The 21,816-nt window shown below is 42.6% G+C and overlaps 1 protein-coding gene across 1 annotated transcript in view; it reads left to right on the top strand.

Annotated features, from left to right (window-relative positions):
* The window catches only part of LOC134226107 (uncharacterized), a 206,215-nt gene that overhangs the window by 146,858 nt on the left and 37,541 nt on the right, over positions 1-21,816 (top strand). The window contains exons 6-7 of the mRNA XM_062706661.1: positions 17,229-17,456; positions 17,534-17,718. Coding sequence (XP_062562645.1) covers positions 17,229-17,456; positions 17,534-17,718 — 413 coding nt within the window. The remainder of the gene's footprint in view (positions 1-17,228; positions 17,457-17,533; positions 17,719-21,816) is intronic.

Genomic DNA, 21,816 nt, shown 5'->3' with positions numbered 1-21,816 from the left:
AATAAGTCATAAACTACCAAGCAGTTGTCATAATTGTCAGGTGTTTTCATGTGACGACCAATGGCCCGTCCATGTATGCAAATCTACTCTCGCCGGCCATAGATCGTATGTCGTAATGCCGAACTGCGAATACCTACTTGGGAATACGAACTATGTTCAGCTCTTGTTTGGGTTGTACTCGGTGAGCGCGGAACATGTGTTCCCAGTTTAGGCATATCCACCTCGCTCGGTCTGTCCGGGATCGGTCGGCAGGCGGCGCGGCGGCAGGTGAAAACCCATGACTCAAATCGCTTTCGCTTTACCGAGGAATAATTTATGTGACGTACTAATAGATTTAGTGAACTTTAAATAGGTGTCTATTTGCGAATGGGTCTCGCGGTTGTATCTAACCTCAATGTGTATGAGATATGATAATAATATGTGAACATGTGCGGTGTACGCGCGCGCGCGCGACAGCGATTTCCTCCTTCTATTTCAATGGGTGGATCGGGTGGGAATGGCGAGTGTAGAATTGGTCAACCCTGGTTCGGTTTTCGCAGTATGGGAACCAGATCGCGTTGTCGCTGTCGCCGTGGTCGTACATTTGCATCGTGTATCCTGATCGTTGTCACCGGATTGCGGACATTGGCAAGGGACTAGGAATGGTACATGTATCTGCGAGGCGTATGAGGCTGGGGCATATTGCTGCGCAATATTGGAAAATGAGATCGAGGACGCAACGTGAATGTGTTGAATTTAAATTTTAGTTTATTGAACACTTTATTTACAGTATATTGGATACAACGTAGCTTCCAAAGATCTATCTAGGACTGAAAAATGTGAAGGTAGGATCCTTGAAATCAATCTCTGGGAATCTTATGAACTTGAAATTTTCCGTTAGCTGTATTCTATGTTCATCGCTATTGGCGTATTCGTATTTAGTCTAACGAATGAAAACTTTTGTCTATGGAGCCTAGAACGTGTCTGAATTAGTTTTTATTGAAAATTACTTTAGGTAAGAGATTTATGATATTTTGAGGATTCAAGAAACTAGAACTCGTCCTCGTTGGGATTTAAAAACAAAACTCGGTGTGCTCCCACCGGCCGCATACTGAGAAACCGTTTTCTCCTTTGTATTGAACAGTTCAGCAGGGGCGTGATCGATTGATTCCGCGGTGTATCCACTTTATGTAAGCAAATGTACGCAGTCAACCTTCACCTCAAATAACCATATCAAATCTATGTACGAGCCGAATCATAATGATGAAACACTTTGCTGACCTCCCGGACAAAAGATGTCCATCTCATCTCATTCACTCTATCTGCCAAGAAACCGCACACATCATAAACGAGCTGTCCTGATCGCAAAAACAAACACTGCTTGCTGCTTGCCGGATCGGGTCAGTAATTACAGCGCAAACATGTTCATTTTGCGTTAAACTTGCAGTTAGGCAGGTACTTTCTTGAAAGTGCCTTCCCCTACTCCGTCCTCGTACCTTCTTTGTCATGCTCACAGATGAGCCATCCACATGATGACGATCATGATCCTCGTGGTTACGGTCTTGTGTCTTCCATCATGCGCGCAACTCGGGTTCCACCTTCTCTTCCACTTGAGTGATATTTATGACAGCCAGACGGACGACGACGGCGATGGAGAAGGTGGAAGCAACATGCGCCAAACCACGGCTGGAAGGGGAAGGTTAATTAATGCATATCAAACAGCAAAAGGCGAAGCGCGCGCGCGCTCACAATGCTGATTCACGTGCAGAAGCAGTTGGTCCAAAGGCTCATGAAAAACAAGGTGGAGTTGAGCTGTTTTGCGGCTTTTTAGTGTACTTTTTTTTGTGTTACATTGCAGCACATGAATTGACGCAACGTTTGAAGGGGAGGAAAGCGAAATGGCAAACGAACGAATGATTGGTGAAGTTTGCAGCTTTTTTGCTCGACACCGAGAGTACCTGGTTGATGAGCATTGCTGCGGCGATGAGTTGTTGGGACCACCCCGAAAGGGGTGGGCTTTGCTGTTGATCTAATGTGATGGATTTTCTGTAATTTCTTTTGACAGTGTTTACCGCAGGGTTTTGTGCAAAGTGCATGGGTTCAACTTTGGGTTCAATTTAAGCAAAAGTGATTGTAAGTTGTCTCTACCCATAGACGTATTTTCTATGTAACAGATTGTACGAGCACTGCAAAGAACTCCATGAGCTTAAAGATATTGCTCGGGTTATGACTGATAAATTTAATTTTCATGTTGGAAATTGTGCGTCTTGACTCGATCGTGTTGCTGTTTTTATTGTGAAGTATTTAACGAAATCGTTAGAGTAAAATTTGCTCATTAGGAAGTTGTGCGAAGCAGCATTATTGACTATTTTAATAGAGTGAAAAATAGCGTTTGTCAGTGATCAGAATATTTTCACGAACATAGGGCAAGGATGTTATCGATTATTTAGTAATCTGCGTTCGATCATTTAGTAGTTTGTCAATAGCTCATTCCAGAGGCCTAATTTCAAAATATATTGTATGGTGGACTTTTTCTGCGAAGGTTTTTCTACAACTCTCTTAACCAGGTCGATGTTTGAATTTCACTAATAACGGAGCTATAGCTCTAGTAGCAGTAACTTAGACTAAATGATTGCATATTTTGTTGTCATTTAGTATAAGTATAGCAACTAGCACCGTAACTCCTTTAATAGTGGAATTCGAACATCGACCTGTTAAAGAGAGTTGTAGAAAAACCTTCGCAGGAAAAGTCCACCATACAATACATTTTGAAATTAGGCCTCTGGAATGAACTATTGACAAACTACTAAATGATCGAACGCAGATTACTAAATGATCGATAACATCTTTGCATACGGGTTCGTGCATCAATATATGCGTAAGATAGACAAAACGACGATCCTTTCATAGTTGAGAAAAAAAAAATAATTTTTTCAAAGAAACCATGCTGAAAGGCCAAGTTTGTCAATCCGACAAATCTCTCAAGAAGATATTTTAATTACAAGAAATCTATTACCAGATAGGCTTACCTGTGCTTTATACTAACACAAAAAATACAAAGTAATCTACTTTTTTTCTGTAACCAGTAACTACAAAGCAGGAAAATTTGCTTTACCTGAGGATACCACTGCACAGATGAAAAACTGTTTCCCAAGGACGGTTGTTTCTAGAAAATTGAAAGTCCGCTGAATATGGAGTTATGGACATTATTGGATATCGACTACAACAATACCGGATGCGCCATCCCTGACGCATCAAATCAAGTTTGGATATTATTGATATCAACGACTATAGCACCCGATGCGCTATTCATGATGCACCAAATAAATAGCCTTGGTATTGCTGACGCAGCAAGTGAATGACCGACATCCACAGCGACCCTAGCAACACAGCGAACCGAATGCACCTTGGACTCCCGACGCAGCAGAACCAAGTTGGCAACAACGACGACGACACCAAAGGCCTTACGCAGGAATTATTCAGTCCATCGAACAGTAGGGACAGTTAACCAATTTTTATTCAGAGAGCTCAGTTCTAATTTAGACTTAAAACAGATAGGACCTTGAATGTAATGTAATTCTCCCGTAAAGTGAATAAATGTCTTTTTTAAAAAAGCTAATTGTAGAGGTCCGTACTTAATTATGGATCAGTCGAGTTTTTTTTTGAGAAATTGAAAACGGCCTTTCTGATATATGACATTTATAATTCGTAGGGTTTGCAGAAATCGCTCTCAATAGATAACGAACAATGATAAAATGAAGGCAATACTGCTTCGAATTATAACAAGCCATTATAGCAAATTTATCAAACTTGTATACAAGTGCAAAAAAACAGAATCAGATTGGCAACCCTCACAGAGAAGTGATGATTCTTGCTTTTTTTCTTCCTTTATTCGTGTAAATTTTTAAATTTTAAGTTCTTCACTCGTCAAGAGCACCAAAGCCAGAGGCACTTGGCAGGGGAGGAGACAGGATGGCCTCCCTCAGGTCTAACCGCGGAACCTTCCATTGGCAAATTTTGATTTAAATAAACTTAAACTAACACTTTAAAATCTGAGTAGAACTGATTAGTGAATAAAAATGATCGACGGAAAGGAAACTAAGACATAACATAGCAAACAATAAGGTAAACTTTGGTAGCAGTAAGTTAGGTCCAGGTGTCGGTGTCCGAAAATAATTGAAACGGCTTGAATTCCGAAAATATTAAAATTTACCCGGTCTTAAATCCAGATTATACAGAACGTCGAAAAATGAATTAAACAAAATCAGAACCATCTTCAGAGCTCTGCAATTGTTGAAAGCAGCATTTTGATTTCTTGCATTGCTGCTGTACAAGACCAGGGAATTGGTGGCTATGTAGATGAAGCGACAGAAATGGGATTGGGTAAATGCCCCTCTAGCTTACCTTGATTAAATCTATGGTTGATGTTGCGAGGCACTTAGAACCCGGGTTAAGGTTCCCGGGCTCTCGACCACTGGAGGGGTGGGGTCTTATAGCCTTGGAGTAAACCAAAGAATACCTGGAAGCCTCCTGTTGTGGGGAATTACTCCCGAGATCGATCTTGGGATACCTGTGAAGCCCTTTGTGTTAAATTAGTTCTCTCATCTTGTAGGAAGCAGATGAGGGCGGCGGTTCTGGCAACGTCGTCGGACAGTGCTTCTCTAATGCTAACAGGTATCCAGTAGGTATCCCTGGGAGCGTGATACTTAGGGCATCGACAGACATAATGTACTACGGCAGCGGCTCTCAACCTTTTTCTTGAGAGGTACCCCTTGGAACTTTTGCATTAATTGAGGTACCCCCTCTCGAAATTAGGCTTCCAATCCTTTTGAAAGAATAATACCGAGCCCTTAGAAGGGAAGCTCCTTTAAGCTTTAGAATCCCTTTGAAGTAGACTTCCGCGCCTCTTCATTAGAGGCTTCTGAGCCTCTTCTAGAGAGGCTTCCGAGCCTCTTGAAGGCGGTTTTTGAGCCACTGGAAAGGAAGCTTCCTTTGCAGCTTAAAACGACGCTTCTTAAAAGAAGGCTTCCAAACCACTTGAAAGTAGACTTCTGAGCATCTTGAAAGAAGGATTCTGAGCCTCTTGAAAGGAGGAGGCCTCTAAACCTCTTGTAAGGACGCTCCCGAGCCTCTTAGAAGGAGGCTTTTGAGCCTCTTGAAAGGGTGCTTTTAAGTATCTTGAAGTGTGTCTTCCTACCCTCTTGAAAGGAACCTTCCGAGCCTCTTGGAAGGAGGCTTTTGAACCTATTGAAAGGAGGCTTCTGAGCCTGGAAGGAGGTTTTTGAGCCTCTTGAAAGGATCTTGAAAGGAGACATCTAAACCTCTTAAAAAGAGGCTTCCGAGCCTCTTGAAAGAAGGCTTCCGAGTCTTTTGGAAGAAGGCTTCCCAGCCTCTTAAAAGGATGTTGAAAGGAGTTTTCCGAGCCTCTTGATAGGAGCCTCTTGGAAGGAGGCTTTTGAGCCTCTTGAAAGGAGACTTCTGAGCCTTTTAAAAAGCCTCTCGAAAAGAGCCTCTTGAAAGGATATTGAAAGGAGGTTTCAGAGCCTCTTGAAAAGAGGATTTTGAGCCTCTAGAAAAGGAGGACTTTGAGCCTCTTGAAAGGAGGCTTCCAATCCTTTTGTAAGGTTTCCGAGCCTCTTGAAAGAAGGCTTCCGAGCCTCTTGGAAGGAGACTTCCGAACTTCTTGAAAGGACACTTTAGAGCCTGTCAGAGGGAGGCTTTTGAGCCTCTTGAAAGGATGCTTTTGAGTCTCTTGAAAGGGATTTTTGAGCCTCTTGAAAGGAGGCTTCCTAGCCTCTTGAAAGGAGGTTTCCGAGCCTCTTGTAAGGCTTCCGAGCCTCTTGAAAGAAGGCTTCCGAGCCTCTTGAAAGGAGTCTTCCGAGCCTAGGCTTCTGAGCCTCTTCAAAAGAGGCTTCCGAGCCTCTTGAAAGGAGGCTTCTGAGCCTGAAAGGAGGTTTTTGAGCCTCTTGAAAGAAGACTTCTGAGCCTCTTGAAGGTAGGCTTCTGAGCCTCTTCAAAAGAGGCTTCCGAGCCTCTTGAAAAGATATTGAAAGGAGGCTTCCGAGGCTCTTGAAAGGAGGCTTTTGAGCCTCTAGAAAAGAAGTCTTTTGAGCTTCTTGAAAGGGAAGCTTCCGAGCCTCTTGAAAGGAGGCTTTCGGGCCTCTTAAAAGGGATTTTTGAGCCTCTTGAAAGGAGGCTTCCGATCCTCTTGAAAATAGGCTTCCGAGCTTCTTGGAAAGAGGCTTTTCAGCCACTTGAAAGGAGGCTTCTGAGCCTCTTGAGAAAGGCTTCCGAGCCTTTTGAAAGGAGGCTACCGCATCTCTTGAAAGGAGGTTTCCATGCCTCTTAAAAGGAGGCTTCCGAGCCTCTTAAAAGAAGGCTTACGAGCCTCTTGAAAGGAAGCAACCTAATCACTTGAAAGGAGGCTTCTGAAGTGCCCAGGAGGCTTCCGAGCCTCTTGTAAGAAGGCTGCTTGGAAGAAGGCTTCCGAGATGCGTAGAAGGATGCTTCTAATCCTCTTGCAACGAAGCAACCGAGCATTAGTGAAAAAAATTCATTTTGTTCATTCGACGTTTTGCTCGTTCGGTCTTTTGTTCCGCAGCCCTTTATACATTGTGCTGGTTGTGGAAGGCAGAATTCAATTGGAATTTATTGATCGCATTGCATATTATGTACAATATAATTTTTTGAAATAAAAATACACAATTATCAAAACTATATCAATGAGTTTTGATTTGAATTGTAATTTGTCCGCCATTACGCATTTTTGTCCGAGGTACCCCCTAGGGCCAGCGAAGGTACCCCCAGGGGTACATGTACCCCAGGTTGAGAACCGCTGTACTACGGTGTTGAGAACATCACAGACGTTGCAGGTTATATGGAAAAAATTCCCGCCGAAGTTATGCGAGAGCCATGTGTGTCCGTTTCGGAGCCGGGAGATAATTTTCTGTTTGTTCCACTACCCGAAACTGACCCATCCGTAAACCTGTGTTCGTGGTTATGAAAATCTCTGTTGAGGAGCTCGGCCACCGACCTTCTAAGAGCCATGGAATTGTCGCCTCTGCGGAATTTGCAAGCATTGGGCTGTATTTATAATGGCTGATGAGGAATGCCAGCTCATCGCTCCATGCGCAGAATCCGGTCTCATTCAGTGAGGAGAGGGAATCGTACTCTCCAGATGTGGCTGCAGCGAACGTGGCGGCTTTGCGACATATGGCCGCCAGCGCACGGTGGCGAACAGGCAAGTAGACTCGGCTGGTGGTGAGGGTAACAATCCTGAGGCGGTTTGAACGTAGAAATTAAAAGTTGGTGACAGAGTTTCGACTATCAATAATAGCCTACCCGATCTTTAACCGGAGTCTTCTGTTGTTGGTTCAATGAGGCTTAGACAAGGCCCGAACTAGGTTGACTTTGGCCCGACAGTTTACTTAAACTTCGCGGAAGTGAGGAAGGAACGAGAAGCTCCGGTCAATGAAGTCCCCGAAAACTTTCCCAATCTTTTTGTTTGGGATGGGCTGGTCATGGCTGTGACCGTTCATTTCCGGGTCACAATAGAATATTTGGTGGGAAGGCCAGTTAGTGGTTTAGCCCAAAATAAAACATTGTTATAAATGTCTTGTGTTGTTGTAAATGTCTGAATATTCAATAAATGTCTGTCTCCACTTTTTGTAGTGTTTGACTGATATTTATTTTGTGTTCAGTAGCTTTTGGTTGATGTCTTCAGATTTATTATTTGAACCGTTTGTTTGAGAAACTGCATATGTAACATTTTTGGCCAAAATGAGAATTTTATATATTCTGAATCCTCGTTCAAAAATACGTATTCTGGCAAAAAATACGAAAAATAATTTTGTCCAGGAGTGTATGAATTTCTTTTCGTTTGTTTGAGAAACTACATATATCCACGTACTTTGAAAAGCAATTATGGAGTACTGCTGGAGTATTGCATTTTTGCACTGAAAGTGCCCCAGGGTGTTGAGTGTTGCCAAAACCTAATGATCTGTATCGAAGAAATCGAAAGATTCGGTGCAAATTTGTCCAAAAACTGTTTTTTTTTGTTGTTTTCTCGAAATAGTGTAAAATGGACTTATGCAGTTTCTCAAACAAATGATTCATTTGTTTGTTCGTTTCTTTTACTCCGACTTTAGTTTATTTATTTATTCAATCAGTTATTATTTATTTATTTATTTATGTTTCTATTTATTTTGTATATTTAATAATTTATTTACTTATTTATTCACCTATAGTTTATATATTCAATTGCTTATTTATTTTCTTTGTATTTTTTTTTATTAATTACAATGCGGAAACAAGTGTTAGGGTATTTTAAATTGTTAAGGCTTAGCATGCATTCAGTGTCGGAGTTAACTTGTACATTAGTTCGTGTTCGTGTTCGTGTATTCATCGTCTCTACTACAACCATGATCTACTTCGTGACCACCATCATCCTCGTCTGGGGATTGCCTAGTCATCGAATGATAATGAGTAATCGAGGAGGATATAAAAAAGGGATTCCCCAGATAGGGATGGTCTCTAGTAAATTTGGTCCAGAGGAGCGAAGAGATAGTGTCGGTAGACGTGTTAACCCGTTACCATTTTAACCGTCTTAAGTTTCGTGTAAGTGAGTAGGACTATCACACAGTAAACACTTAAATCTACTGTAAATCTTACAATAATTGTTAACAATTTAAGTGGTGTATGACTTAGTTATCTCTAACTGAGCCAATCTCCCTTTTTGACTATAAGCATTTGAACAATGATCAAGCGACCAACGTGGTATTCTTAAAAAACTGCAGTGAAAGTAACAGTGGTCGAGCAGACACAAAAAATAGCTAGAAGTGCTAAAAAACAATGGTTTTAGTCGAGTCTGTGGCTATATAGTTCCATGTTCGTGCATGCTCGCTTGAAGGACCACTCGTAATCGCGCGTGTTAGTGTACCGCTCCCCGGACCCGGAACAATGGCCCACGTTACTATGGCCTTACCGACTGAAGCACAAATTTGCTGGTGAATCGTCAGTGAAGCTATAGCTATTGCCAGTGAAAAGAAGAGAAAGAAGGAGAAATGCCCTAGTATCCCAAGTTCCACGAGACGTTCCTGTAACGAATGAGACGACCATCAAGCATGCCAACGGTTCCTGCATCGGCCGCAACGGTGAGCTCACTATGAAGAAAATTTAATGAAAGAAAAACCTAAAGTGAAATCTAATGCGTTGAAATTAGCTTTAATAAAACTGTATGGCTTGCTAAACCCTAGCAGTTTATTCGTTCTTAAATTAGATTATAAAGAAATCTTGTTCTCCGCCATTTTGTTCTGTATAGTCCGCCTTGTCACCAACTATAGGAAGAAATATCCGGGAGAATCGATTTGAAAAACGACCCTGAAGAGAAACCGTGTTGAGGACCACTGCTCCTATGGTGATACCATTACAGGGGTTCCCAACCGGTTTCAACAAAGTTTCACTTAGTATCAACCCAACTTGACGCTCGTTCCGGACAGCTAATGCCTCCACCTGCAGACATGTTCTCGTATTAATTTGCTGCCTGTCATAGTGAAACCTAAGTACTGAGTTGGTCCGGAGGACGGCACTGGCAGCAGATTGTGCCTTGCTTCGTGTTCGAGCTGGTTCGAGCTGCTGCTGTCGGGAAAACCAATTAAATAGAGCGCTCTGTGATAAAAAGTCAAAATTTTAAGAAACTTACAAGAGACATTTATGCATAGAAGGGCAGATAATAATACTGACAAATTTGAATTTAATTTGTAATTTCGTTTTTTATTTTATTTTATTATAGTAAATGTTATTCATGACAGATCTTAACAAACCGTAACAATTTGTTACGCAATATTCTGGCGTAAGACCAAACGTCAGAAAGCATTTGCCAGAATGCACCATTTTCCAGAAAACTATTTCCCATAAAGTAACATTTCTAAGAAAATAATTTTGATCATTTTTGTTTTTAGAATTATCCTCCCAATTAAAATATATATTATTAAACAGTACTATATGTAGATGTTATATCTTAGATAAAATATTAATGATAAAAATTTGTTTCTGAATTATCTGGCTTAATTTGGGAACTGTTCCCGTATGCGGTATAAGGTAGAAAAAAGGAGATAGTCTCTTCTTCAAACGAAGGCGTCTGCCTGGTATAAGGCAAATGGAAAGATAATGCCTTCTTTAAAAATCGTGTCTGACGAAGGAGAAAAATAATAACTTATTTAAATGATCGCGATGTCCGGTATAGGATCTATTTGCTTAGATAATGCCTTTTTTAGAAGAACGCCTCTGCCCGGTATAGGGCAAAGGAACGAAATAATGTTTTTTTTTGCAATGAACATGAACATGAACAAACAAAGAAAAGAGACATTGGATTCCTTAAAAAAAAAAACTTCTTGGCATGCGGACTTCTTTTGACAAATCTGGGGCTATTTTGGACATTTTGAAACAAGAATTGTAACGTAAATTATTACCAACCATTCGGTTGTCTTGCTGATAGTTGGATAGCAACTTTCTATTTCAAATTAGGTTTTTTTTTTGTGTTTGCTTTTTTTTTTTAGAAAATCAAAAGTTCACAGTACAACCAGAGTCAAAAGAAACCCTGCACGACGCATCGGTACTGCTGTTCTGAAACATCGTTATTTGAGAAAATGGAACATTCCGCTACACGGTATTGCGCGTAATGGTACATTCCACCAAACATAATTTTGCCAAATGTCATACCGCTAAAAATAACATGCTGCCTAAATTTATGTCTCGAAATATTCAACCAAGAAATTGAAATCGGCTAGATGATTTTTGATGATTTTTTCATGCACTTTTCTCGGAAAACAATACATTGTATGGTAAATATTAGGGTGGTTCAAAAAATCGATTTTGCTCCACAGTGCTCATCTGATTCTTTACCATGTTCTGAGTGTCCTCTGAAAATTTGAGCTCATTTGGATTAAAACTGATTTAGCACAAGCCGTTTCAAGTTTGCATGCAAATTAGTATGGGGAAATTTATTTTTTCATTATACTGTTAATGACGCTTTCCCATCAAGCACATGTTAAAAGAAAACCTACATAGCTAAAAGGAATACTCAACAGCTTTCACTCAGTGAAAACCGCGTCTTAATTTATCGTTCCAATAATTAGTAATCGAATTTAATCTAAACCGTGGTTTTCTGGAGCTAATTGCATAACTCCTCAACAGGCAACATTGCTGCTCGTGGCGCGAAAGATAGCACACAAAAATTCAGGCTACTATGTTGCACTGCACATTTCAGTGATGCCCTCAAAGAAGTTTAACGATCATGACTAAAGATTCGCAACCTGCCTTAAAATCGATTACTAATTATCGGGACGATTAATCAACATGCGGTTTTCGTTGGGTGAAAGCTGTTGAGTATCCCTTTTAGCTATGTAGGTTTTCTTTTAACCTGCGCTTAATTGGGAAACGTCATTAACAGTATAATGAAAAAATAAATTTCCCCATACTAATTTGCATGCAAACTTGAAACGGCTTGTGCTAAATCAGTTTTAATCCAAATGAGCTCAAATTTTTAGAGGACACTCAGAATATGGTAAAGAATCAGATGAGCACTGTGGAGCAAAATCGATTTTTTGAACCACCCTAAAATATATTGTAGACATAACCGATCAAAATGCTCAAAGTACATTAGTTTTAATTGCATTTTTAATGAGATACAATATTTTATTTTTAAATTAGTCCTGTTTTAATGTTCAACAATGAAATTTTAGGAAAAATAATGTATATTGCAGAAACTGGCGCTAGAAGTTGACTCTAGGACTAGAAGTTGATATTTTTATATTATTCACAAGCATTATTTTTTTGAGCTGAATAAATGATTAAATCACCTGTTCTTAATCGAACCAGAAACAATTGAATGTAACGGGTGGCCACTAAAAATCGGGAATGGAAAGAATGGCTCAGGGAGAAAACTTCAAAAAAGTACAGTTCATGGGCAGCAGGGACTATGTCCTAGGGCTTGGCGATCTTTCCCCAGGCCATCTGCAAGTTGTGGCGCCTGCCTAGGATGTGGTGGGGTTTGACAGTGGGCCCTGTAAAACCTCTATAAAAAGCTGCATGTATCCGCAAGTAGCCTCCGGGAAAGCGACCATGTGCCGCTCAAAGCGCACAAGCCCAAGTCATGGCCCACAAGCCCAAGTTAGGTGGGACGCTTAACAACCCTGACACGACGGCCTTCCGACGAGACAGGAGGTTTGCATTATTATTATTATTTATTCAGACTAAGGCCGAAGTGGCCTGTGCGGTATATAAGAGTCTCCTCCATTCGGCTCGGTCCATGGCTACACGTCGCCAACCACGCAGTCTACGGAGGGTCCGCAAGTCATCTTCCACCTGATCGATCCACCTTGCCCGCTGCGCACCTCGCCTTCTTGTGCCCGTCGGATCGTTGTCGAGAACCATTTTCACCGGGTTACTGTCCGACATTCTGGCTACGTGCCCGGCCCATCGCAGTCGTCCGATTTTCGCGGTGTGAACGATGGATGGTTCTCCCAACAGCTGATGCAATTCGTGGTTCATTCGCCTCCTCCACGTACCGTCCGCCATCTGCACCCCACCATAGATGGTACGCAGCACTTTCCTTTCGAAAACTCCAAGTGCGCGTTGGTCCTCCACGAGCATCGTCCAGGTCTCGTGTCCGTAGAGGACTACCGGTCTAATGAGCGTTTTGTAGATTGTCAGTTTGGTACGGCGGCGAACTCTATTCGATCGGAGCGTCTTGCGGAGTCCAAAGTACGTACGATTTCCAGCCACTATGCGTCTCCGAATTTCTCTGCTGGTGTCATTTTCGGCAGTCACCAGTGAGCCCAAGTACACAAATTCTTCTACCACCTCGATTTCGTCACCACCGATGCAAACTCGCGGTGGGTGGCTCACATTGTCTTCTCTTGAACCTCTTCCTATCATGTACTTCGTCTTCGACGTGTTGATGACTAGTCCGATCCGCTTAGCTTCCCTCTTCAGTCTGATGTAGGCTTCCTCCATCTTCTCAAAGTTACGTGCCATAATATCTATGTCGTCAGCGAAACCAAATAGCTGGACGGACTTATTGAAAATTGTACCACTCGTGTTAATCCCTGCTCTTCGTATTACCCCTTCCAAAGCGATGTTGAATAGCAGACACGAAAGACCATCACCTTGCCGTAACCCTCTGCGGGTTTCGAAGGGACTCGAGAATGCCCCTGAAACTCGAACTACGCACATCACCCGATCCATCGTCGCCTTGATCAACCGTATCAGTTTATCCGGAAAACCGTGTTCGTGCATTAGCTGCCATAGCTGGTCCCGATCGATTGTATCATATGCGGCTTTGAAGTCGATGAATAGATGACACGTTGTATTCGCGGCATTTCTGCAGTACTTGGCGAATGGCGAACACCTGGTCCGTGGTGGAGCGTTCGCCCATAAAACCCGCCTGGTACTGCCCCACGAACTCCCTTGCAGTTGGTGCTAGTCGACGGCATAAAATTTGGGAGAGTACCTTGTAGGCGGCGTTCAGCAATGTGATTGCGCGGTAGTTGCTACAATCCAGCTTATCGCCCTTTTTGTAGATGGGACACACGACACCTTCCATCCACTCCTGCGGCAAAACTTCCTCCTCCCAAATCTTGGTAATGACCCAGTGCAGCGCTCTAGCCAGTGCCTCACCACCGTGTTTGAATAGCTCTCCTGGTAGTTGGTCAACCCCAGGGGCTTTGTTGTTCTTCAGCCGGCCAATCTCCTCCTGGATTTCCTGGAGATCCGGAGCCGGGAAGATTATGTCCTGCGCGCGTTCTCCCAGGTCCATCACCATACCGCCATCTTCGTCTGCCACATCGCCATTCAGGTGTTCTTCGTAGTGCTGCCGCCACCTTTGGATCACCTCACGCTCGTTCGTAAGAAGGTTCCCGTTTATGTCCTTACACATATCAGGCTGTGGCACGTGGCCCTTACGTGAACGGTTTAACTTCTCATAGAACTTTCGTGTGTTATTAGCGCGGTACAGTTGCTCCGTTTCTTCACGGTCTCGATCTTCCTGCTGGCGCTTTTTCCTCCGGAAAATGGAGTTTTGTCTGTTCCGCGCCTGTTTATATCGTGCCTCGTTCGCCCTCGTGCGGTGTTGCAGCAATCTCGCCCATGCTTCATTCTTCTCTTCCACTAACTGCTCACATTCGCCGTCATACCAGTCGTTTCTCTGATCCGGGGGCACCGTGCCAAGTGCAGCGGTTGCGGTGCTACCAATGGCGGATCGAATATCTCTCCAGCCATCTTCAAGAGACGCTGCGCCTAGCTGCTCTTCCGTTGGGAGTGCCACTTCCAGCTGCTGCGCGTATTCTTGGGCTAGTCTACCGTCTCGTAGCCGCCCGATATTAAGCCGCGGCGTCCGACTTCGACGCGTGTTGTACACCGTCGAGAGTTTTGAGCGCAGGCATACTGCAACGAGGTAGTGGTCGGATTCAATATTCGCACTGCGGTAAGTGCGGACGTTCGTGATGTCGGAGAAGAATTTACCGTCGATTAGAACGTGGTCGATTTGGTTTTCCGTTTCTTGGTTAGGTGATTTCCATGTGGCTTTGTGGATATTTTTGCGGGGAAAGAAGGTGCTTCGGACTACCATTCCGCTGCGAAGTTTATGCATCGTTGGCCGTTGTCATTCGATACGGTGTGCAGACTATCCGGTCCGATGACCGGTCTATACATTTCCTCCCTTCCTACCTGTGCGTTCATGTCACCGATGACGATTTTAACGTCCCGCAGTGGGCATCCATCGTATGTCTGCTCCAGCTGTGCGTAGAACGCTTCTTTCTCGTCGTCAGGTCTCCCTTCGTGTGGGCAGTGCACGTTGATGATGCTATAGTTGAAGAAACGGCCTTTAATCCTCAGCTTGCATCCTTGCGTTGATTGGCTGCCACCCAATCACGCGTTGGCGCATCTTACCCAGCACTATGAAGCCGGTTCCCAGCTCGTTGGTGGTGCCACAGCTTTGGTAGAAGGTAGCCGCTCGATGCCCGCTTTTCCACACTTTCTGTCCTGTCCAGCAAATCTCCTGCAGCGCCACGACGTCGAAGTTGCGGGGATGTAATTCATCGTAGATCATCCTGTCGCAACCTGCGAAACCTAGCGACTTGCAATTCCATGTTCCAAGCTTCCAATCGTGATCCTGTATTCGTCGCCTAGGTCTTTGCCGATTATATCGAGTCGCATTATCTCTTATATTGTTCGTAATGATTGGTTTTCTAGGCGGCTTATTGGGCCTGCGCAAACCTCCTGTCTCGTCGGAGGGCCGTCGTGTCAGGGCTGTTTAGCGTCCCACCTAACACCAGGACTTGGGCTTGTGCGCTTTGAGCGGCACACGGTCGCTTTGGTGGGGCCTACTTGCGGATACATGCAGCTTTTTATAGAGGTTTAACAGGGCCCACTGTCAAACCCCACCACATCCTAGGCAAGCCCCACAACTCGCAGATGGCCTGGGGAGGGATCGTCAAGCCCTTGGACATAGTCCCTGCTGCCCGCAGGAGGTTTGCGCAGGCCCAATAAGCCGCCTTTAAAAACAACCATTACGAAAGACATAGAAGATAATACGATTCGATGCAATCGGAAACGGCCTAGGCGACGAATAAAGGATCACGATTGGAAGCCTGGAACATGGAACTGCAAGTCGCTAGGCTTCGCAGGTTGCGACAGGATAATCTACGATGAATTACATCCCCGCAACTTCGACGTCGTAGCGCTGCAGGAAATCTGCTGGACAGGACAGAAAGTGTGGAAAAGCGGGCGTCGAGCGGCTACCTTCTACCAAAGCTATGGCACCACCAACGAGCTGAGAACCGGCTCCATAGTGCTGGGTAAGATGCGCCATCGTGTGATTGGGTGGCAGCCAATCAACGCAAGGATGTGCAATAGAGTGATTCAAATTTTGACTTTTTCGCTCCCCTGTGCTTAAACGATTGTTTTTGCTATTTTGATAGTCCTCCTAAATTTTTAGCTGATTTGCATGTAATTTGATTGTGCACGTGCCATTTGAAGGTTATATGAAAATTACTATGAGAAATGCCACTTATGTAAAGGATCGTTTCGTGAAGCAGCCTAGAATCTATTTAAATATATTGAACGCATCGCCATCACAGAATAGATCCCAAGCTGAAAGTCAGTTGTTGTTGCGAAGCAATCTGACTTTTGTGAGCGAAATTATAAAGAAAACAGAAATGCTCATTATTGATATTGAATTATTGATGTTATTCTTTTACGTGTTAAAATGATTTTCGACTGGCATATGATAAATTAGCACTATTTTCACTTGTTAATTTTTTTGTCCAATGTACGATTTTGACCAGTCAGTGTGCAGGAGAATAAAAGGTTTTAGGTTTTCCCACCGTGTGTGCAAAATCGAAATAACAAACGTAATAAGCGAAGTAACATTGTCTCGTCTCGTGTCAAAATTCACTATTTTAAAATATGGCCTTGCGTTGGTTAGCTACATTATCATTAAAAGTACGCTCGTACAATCATGCTCATAATAAGCAGGTATCAATAAGTATTCAGCACCTATCACCTGCTCATCACTATTTGATATTTTAAAAAGAACAAAAGGAAATTAAAAATATCTGGAAAATGGTTTTCTGGTGATTGGTACTTTCTGGTAAGTAGTTTTCTGGCGATTGTCATTCTGGCGGTTGGTTTTCTGGTGAATGGTTTTCTGGCGATTATCATACAATCTGCTTTTATTTATTTAACCACATCACGACCATAAATTGTGGAATGTGGATTTGATCGAACTTTGAAAATAGGACTTATCACGTAGTTCTACAACGGTAGAGCTTCTCATAAAATTAATCAGTATTTAACGTTTGAAGCTTTTTCAGCAGATTTATTTGAGGTTTATTGATAACAATAAGATTGGCGATTAAACTGAGCAACTAGCTATGGTGACTGCTATCATAAATCTGCTATGAGAATCAAATAAATCCATCAAGCATGCAAATTGTTACTTGAGATATGGCCCCTTCTTTTCATTCCTCCGGTATAGATGTTCAGTTTCCCAGATTCTGACAAACAGTTTGTGTAGTCAAGTGACTAGCTTTTCCGAGCCCATCCTTATGATCTCAGCTCCGATACTATCCTTACCAGCTGCTTTATTGGCCTTTATCTGTTGGATGGCATACTTAATTTCCCTCAAGGTGGGGGTTGGTTGGCTTCCATCATCCGCTGAACTGACGTAGTACTTCTTTCTTTTATTACAGGAGGATCTCCTAATACACGGTGACTCCGTGTATGACATCATCGACAAGCAAGACCACGGGGCCATCCAGGCGGAATTAGGCCGCGGAGTTCCTCAGCACCAAACCAGCCACCATAGTCACCACGGGCACGGGTCATCATCCCAGCTGGACGGCGAGCAGCGGATATTCCTCTGCCGGATGAACGTTAGTCGGAATGCCCGGCGACAGATGCGGTTCGGCGATCAAAAAGTAATCAACAGTCAAACTATCATGCCTCTCGGAGTGTTTCGATAACCACAACTATGTTTTTTCGCCACAAAACACAGGTCGTCCTCGTGCAGGGACACTACCTCTCGTACCTCCCGTTGTGCAGCCGGAACGAACCGGTGTTCATCGCAACGTGCACCCCAATTGCCATGCCCGAGACGCGGGAATGCGTCGTCCAGGGAGCGACCAACGTCTTCACAACGATTCACTCCATGGACATGAAGATTGTGCATATAGACAGAAAGTGAGTATTTTTCTCTAGGTAATGTTGTTGTCCTAAAACCAGGTAACGGAACAGTGTGTACGGGAAGCCCATCGGGGGCACGAGTGCCAATTTAGCCAGAAGCCCGTGAAATTTGAATGAAAGATCAATTATTCATGAGAAACTTCAGTCGAAGTGGGGTTGCCGCTTCGCGAACGATTGCTTATTTATGGGTTACATAAGGCTCGCTCGGATGACTAGTTATTACCAGCACCGTGCACGGGGGACCAACTAGCTGGACACTGAAACAAAGATGACCATTCAATCTGCGTTCTCCGCGTTTCTGTTTTGTAGGGGATGGTGGACTGAAATGCCCAGATTAGTTATAGAAATAATTGGAAAAGGCATTCCAGAGACAGGGCACCACCTAATAAAATAACATGTTTGTTCAAACGGTATGACGAGATCATTTCGGCAGCATTAATAATACCATATTCTCCTAACTCATTCGGCTTGAACCTATTAAAGTATTATTCGCAACGACAGTTAAGTTGACAGAGCGTGTGATGATGGACTGCCCGACTGCCGGACACGGCGCGACAATCGAAATCGTCAAAGACGACCCCCCTATGCATGTGCTCGAACGCGTACGTATTGTGGTGGGACCCACAATCGAAACCCATTTGAGCGGCACGAGGTGATGGATGTTGCTGCTGAGGGTCCCATCGCATCACTACACAACGCCGCAACGCAAGAGATGAAGGGATCGCCACATTAAGATTAGGAGCTGTCGCGTTGGAACATGATTTTGGAGCCACGCGGAAAAAAAATGGAAATCTCCGTTAAAGTGCTTTTAGGTCACATCGGTTTGAGCTGGCGATACAGATTAGATTGGAGGGCTTTAGTGCGAATTTAATGGGGAGCCATTTCCCACAGTTTGATTCGGTTGGTGGAAAGTTGGCTTCATTTAGTGATAATTTGAAAATGCGTTGGTGAATCATGAAACTTATGAAAAATACGGCTTTTGGAAACTTTAATTCCTAATGATCTTGAATATTCAATCTATGCCCATTGGCGTAACTACAGGGGGCTAGGGGGGGCTATAGCCCCACCTAGAACTAAATTAGCCCCCCCTAGAATTTTTACCACTTTGCATGAACATTGTACTTATCTAGCTCTCTGATCATATATAGGCGTAACTGCCAGGAATAAGTTCTCTTCATTCACATCTTTCTCTCTACGAAACATTGAATCTATTTAATTTTCGAACTTCGAACAATTGTTATATCTTACGATAGGAATGTTAAATACGAAAAATAGTACGCTCCCTTAATTCTCCAGCGCCAGATATCATTACTTTAGTAAATTGAAGTAGGAACAGTGGTTCCATGTTGATTCAATGCTGATTGAATAAATAATAGAAGCAACAGACTAAGAAAACAAACTAGAGGTGGGCGCTCCGCTCAGGAGCTGTTCCAAAGATTCGCTTCCTTACATTGAGCTGATGAGCCATGGATCTTTTTTAAAGAAGCCCAGCTCAGCAGCTCACTTTAACTTGATGAAATCATTGTCAAACACGCGCCTAGAGAAACTCCCTCGAGCGTACGCACTCGAGTACGCGCGCTGTTGTATTTTGTACAGCACAAACGAAAATACCACGCTCGCGGTATACAACACAAGCGAGCTTGTATGAGCATTCCAGTCCAGTACCGCGCACGTGCTGATCGTTTATTATTTGCACCTCAAGCACCATCAAGCCAAGCGACAGAACCATCTAGCCAAGCAACAGAAACCATTTCTGCTGCAGAGAGGAATAAGAAACACACAAGCAAAAATAATCTAGCTTGCCGCCCTTTGCCGCCTATTTCTTAACCCATACCCACATACTCGGCGCTACGAACGGACACACAAAAGATACCTAGTAGTGCGGTAGCGAACGAACCGTACTAAGCAAAAGATCCGAAGATCCGAACAACTCTCAGTTCCGCTCATGTCGTCGTCCAGCTCGAAATTGCTGTGACATGGAAGCGAGAGCTGCGCCACTAGCTCAGATCCGTGCGACACGGATCTCGATCCGGATCAGTCGCGTCCGATTCTAGCGAGCGAACCGTGTGGTTCAAACGAACCGAGCTGGGTGCTGTGTCTTGCACGGAGCGGATCTTTTGCTTGCGACGGGTTTTCCCGCCAGCATACTGCTACATGTGCACTCGGTTTGTTTGTAGCACCGTGCTCTGTATTTTTTTACTCTCTTGTTTTTATTTCTCTCGCATTTCGGGAACCAATATAGATGAATGTGCTCGCTTGTATGAAAATGTCAACTACGCATGGTTAAAAGGGTTAGAAGCGCGCGCAAACAAGGCATTGATTTACTGCACCCAGTATGAAGAGAAAACTTATGACACGTGATATGGTTCATATACATATCAGAGACTAGGGACTGAATTATTTAAATTAACGATTTGAGAAACGTTATCAATAAAATGCAACTTAGAATTATGAATGGAAAATAATGTTGAGTTAGTTTTTTGTATAGAAATAAATGTTATGGTTCTCCTAGACTTCAAAACTAGACGGAAAAAAGCGTAATAAATGTTATTAGTTTAAAATTGTCGGTTTTTTCAATAGAAATTATTACCTCACTGTAGCTAAACATTTTAAAAATTTCAAAGAAAGGTAAATAGATGAATGATGAATGAATGAATAAATTAATGAATGACATAAATTTTTCAAATTTTTGAACAATAATTAAAATAATAATATTAACAATTACACTGGATTTTATTTTTACGCGATTTACATTTTCTCAATTTTCCACTCAACCTAAATGTTTAACGCATATTAATTATCATGTGATTTTTCTTCGATTTATTCTGGATTTTTTGAAACATGTTGCAAAGAGTTTGGTGGTAAATTGAAGTCACACGATCAAAAATACGAGCGAAAAAAAATCGTGTAAAAACAAAATCCTGTGTATGTTTTATTATATGTAGCATTAAAGAACTGAAGAGCTGATCCAAGGAGCTGACTCTTTTCAATGAGCTGAACGGATCAGATCCGCTCACTGCAATGAGCTGTTTTGCCCATCTCTAAAACAAACACAATTTCTAAAATTTTGATTGGATAAAGAAAGCTCTAGTGGCATACTGAACTGTCTGTATGGTCTTAATGTTGACAAAGCATAAAATTTTGGACAAATTGTTTAAGGAACACAGGATGCTTAGCTTATCGGCATATTTCTAAAAAATCCTGATTTAAAATTGTTTTCTCAGCAAGTATTTAATTTTTGAATATTTTAATGTTTTTACAGAGTCTTAGAGACTTAGTGTCTTCATTGTTCTTAAAGATGCATAGTCTTTCTGAAAGAATTATCAAAGGAATCCTTCCGAAAAAATGTGAGCCAAATACTACGTATCATACGTCTGTATCGATCCAGATATTTTGAAAGCATTTCTTTCTGTAGCTTTGAATGGTAATTTGGGGAATTTTTCTGCTATTTCCAGAAAATCAATTAAAAGATTCCAGAAAGGCAAAACCTTGAGTTTTCAAGAAGATGATGATGATGATATGATAATGATGATACTACCATCTATTGTAGCAAGGCACCTGCCGATAGCACTGGCCATATCTGACAAACGAATTGATCATGATTATACTACTGTTTGTATTTCATCAAACTCCTGTATGAAGGGCCAAGAATGGGTGGGGTGGTTCCATAAGCAGAGACACTTATGCAAATCCACGGGATGAATAGAGAATCTCCTTCCAGAAGAAAGTTCGTACACACAATAATATAATCTATCCCTCGTTTCCCAGATTGACCCAATAGATGGGGAGAAGAGCCCGCCCTTCATCCACGAGATGTTAACAATAGAAAGTTGGCGATTCCACTCTTCCTATCCAAATCGCTTCAATCGGGTGCCCTGATGGTTATATATATATTTTTTATATAAATTATTGTATATAATGGGATATAATGTAATTGTGTATCATGGAATTCTCACACAAAATTTTCGTGCATGAAAAATACAATGTTTGATGGGCGAGATCCTTTCTTCACACCAGTGTGTTTTGATAATGCTTCGGTTTTGAGCCAATGTCTTGAAAAGTACAGACGTCTAAGACGGGACACAATTGGTCACT

The sequence above is a fragment of the Armigeres subalbatus genome, chromosome 3, assembly GCF_024139115.2.
Source record: "Armigeres subalbatus isolate Guangzhou_Male chromosome 3, GZ_Asu_2, whole genome shotgun sequence".
In the NCBI taxonomy this organism is placed as follows: domain Eukaryota; kingdom Metazoa; phylum Arthropoda; class Insecta; order Diptera; family Culicidae; genus Armigeres; species Armigeres subalbatus.
This window is presented reverse-complemented; position numbering and strand designations above follow the sequence as displayed.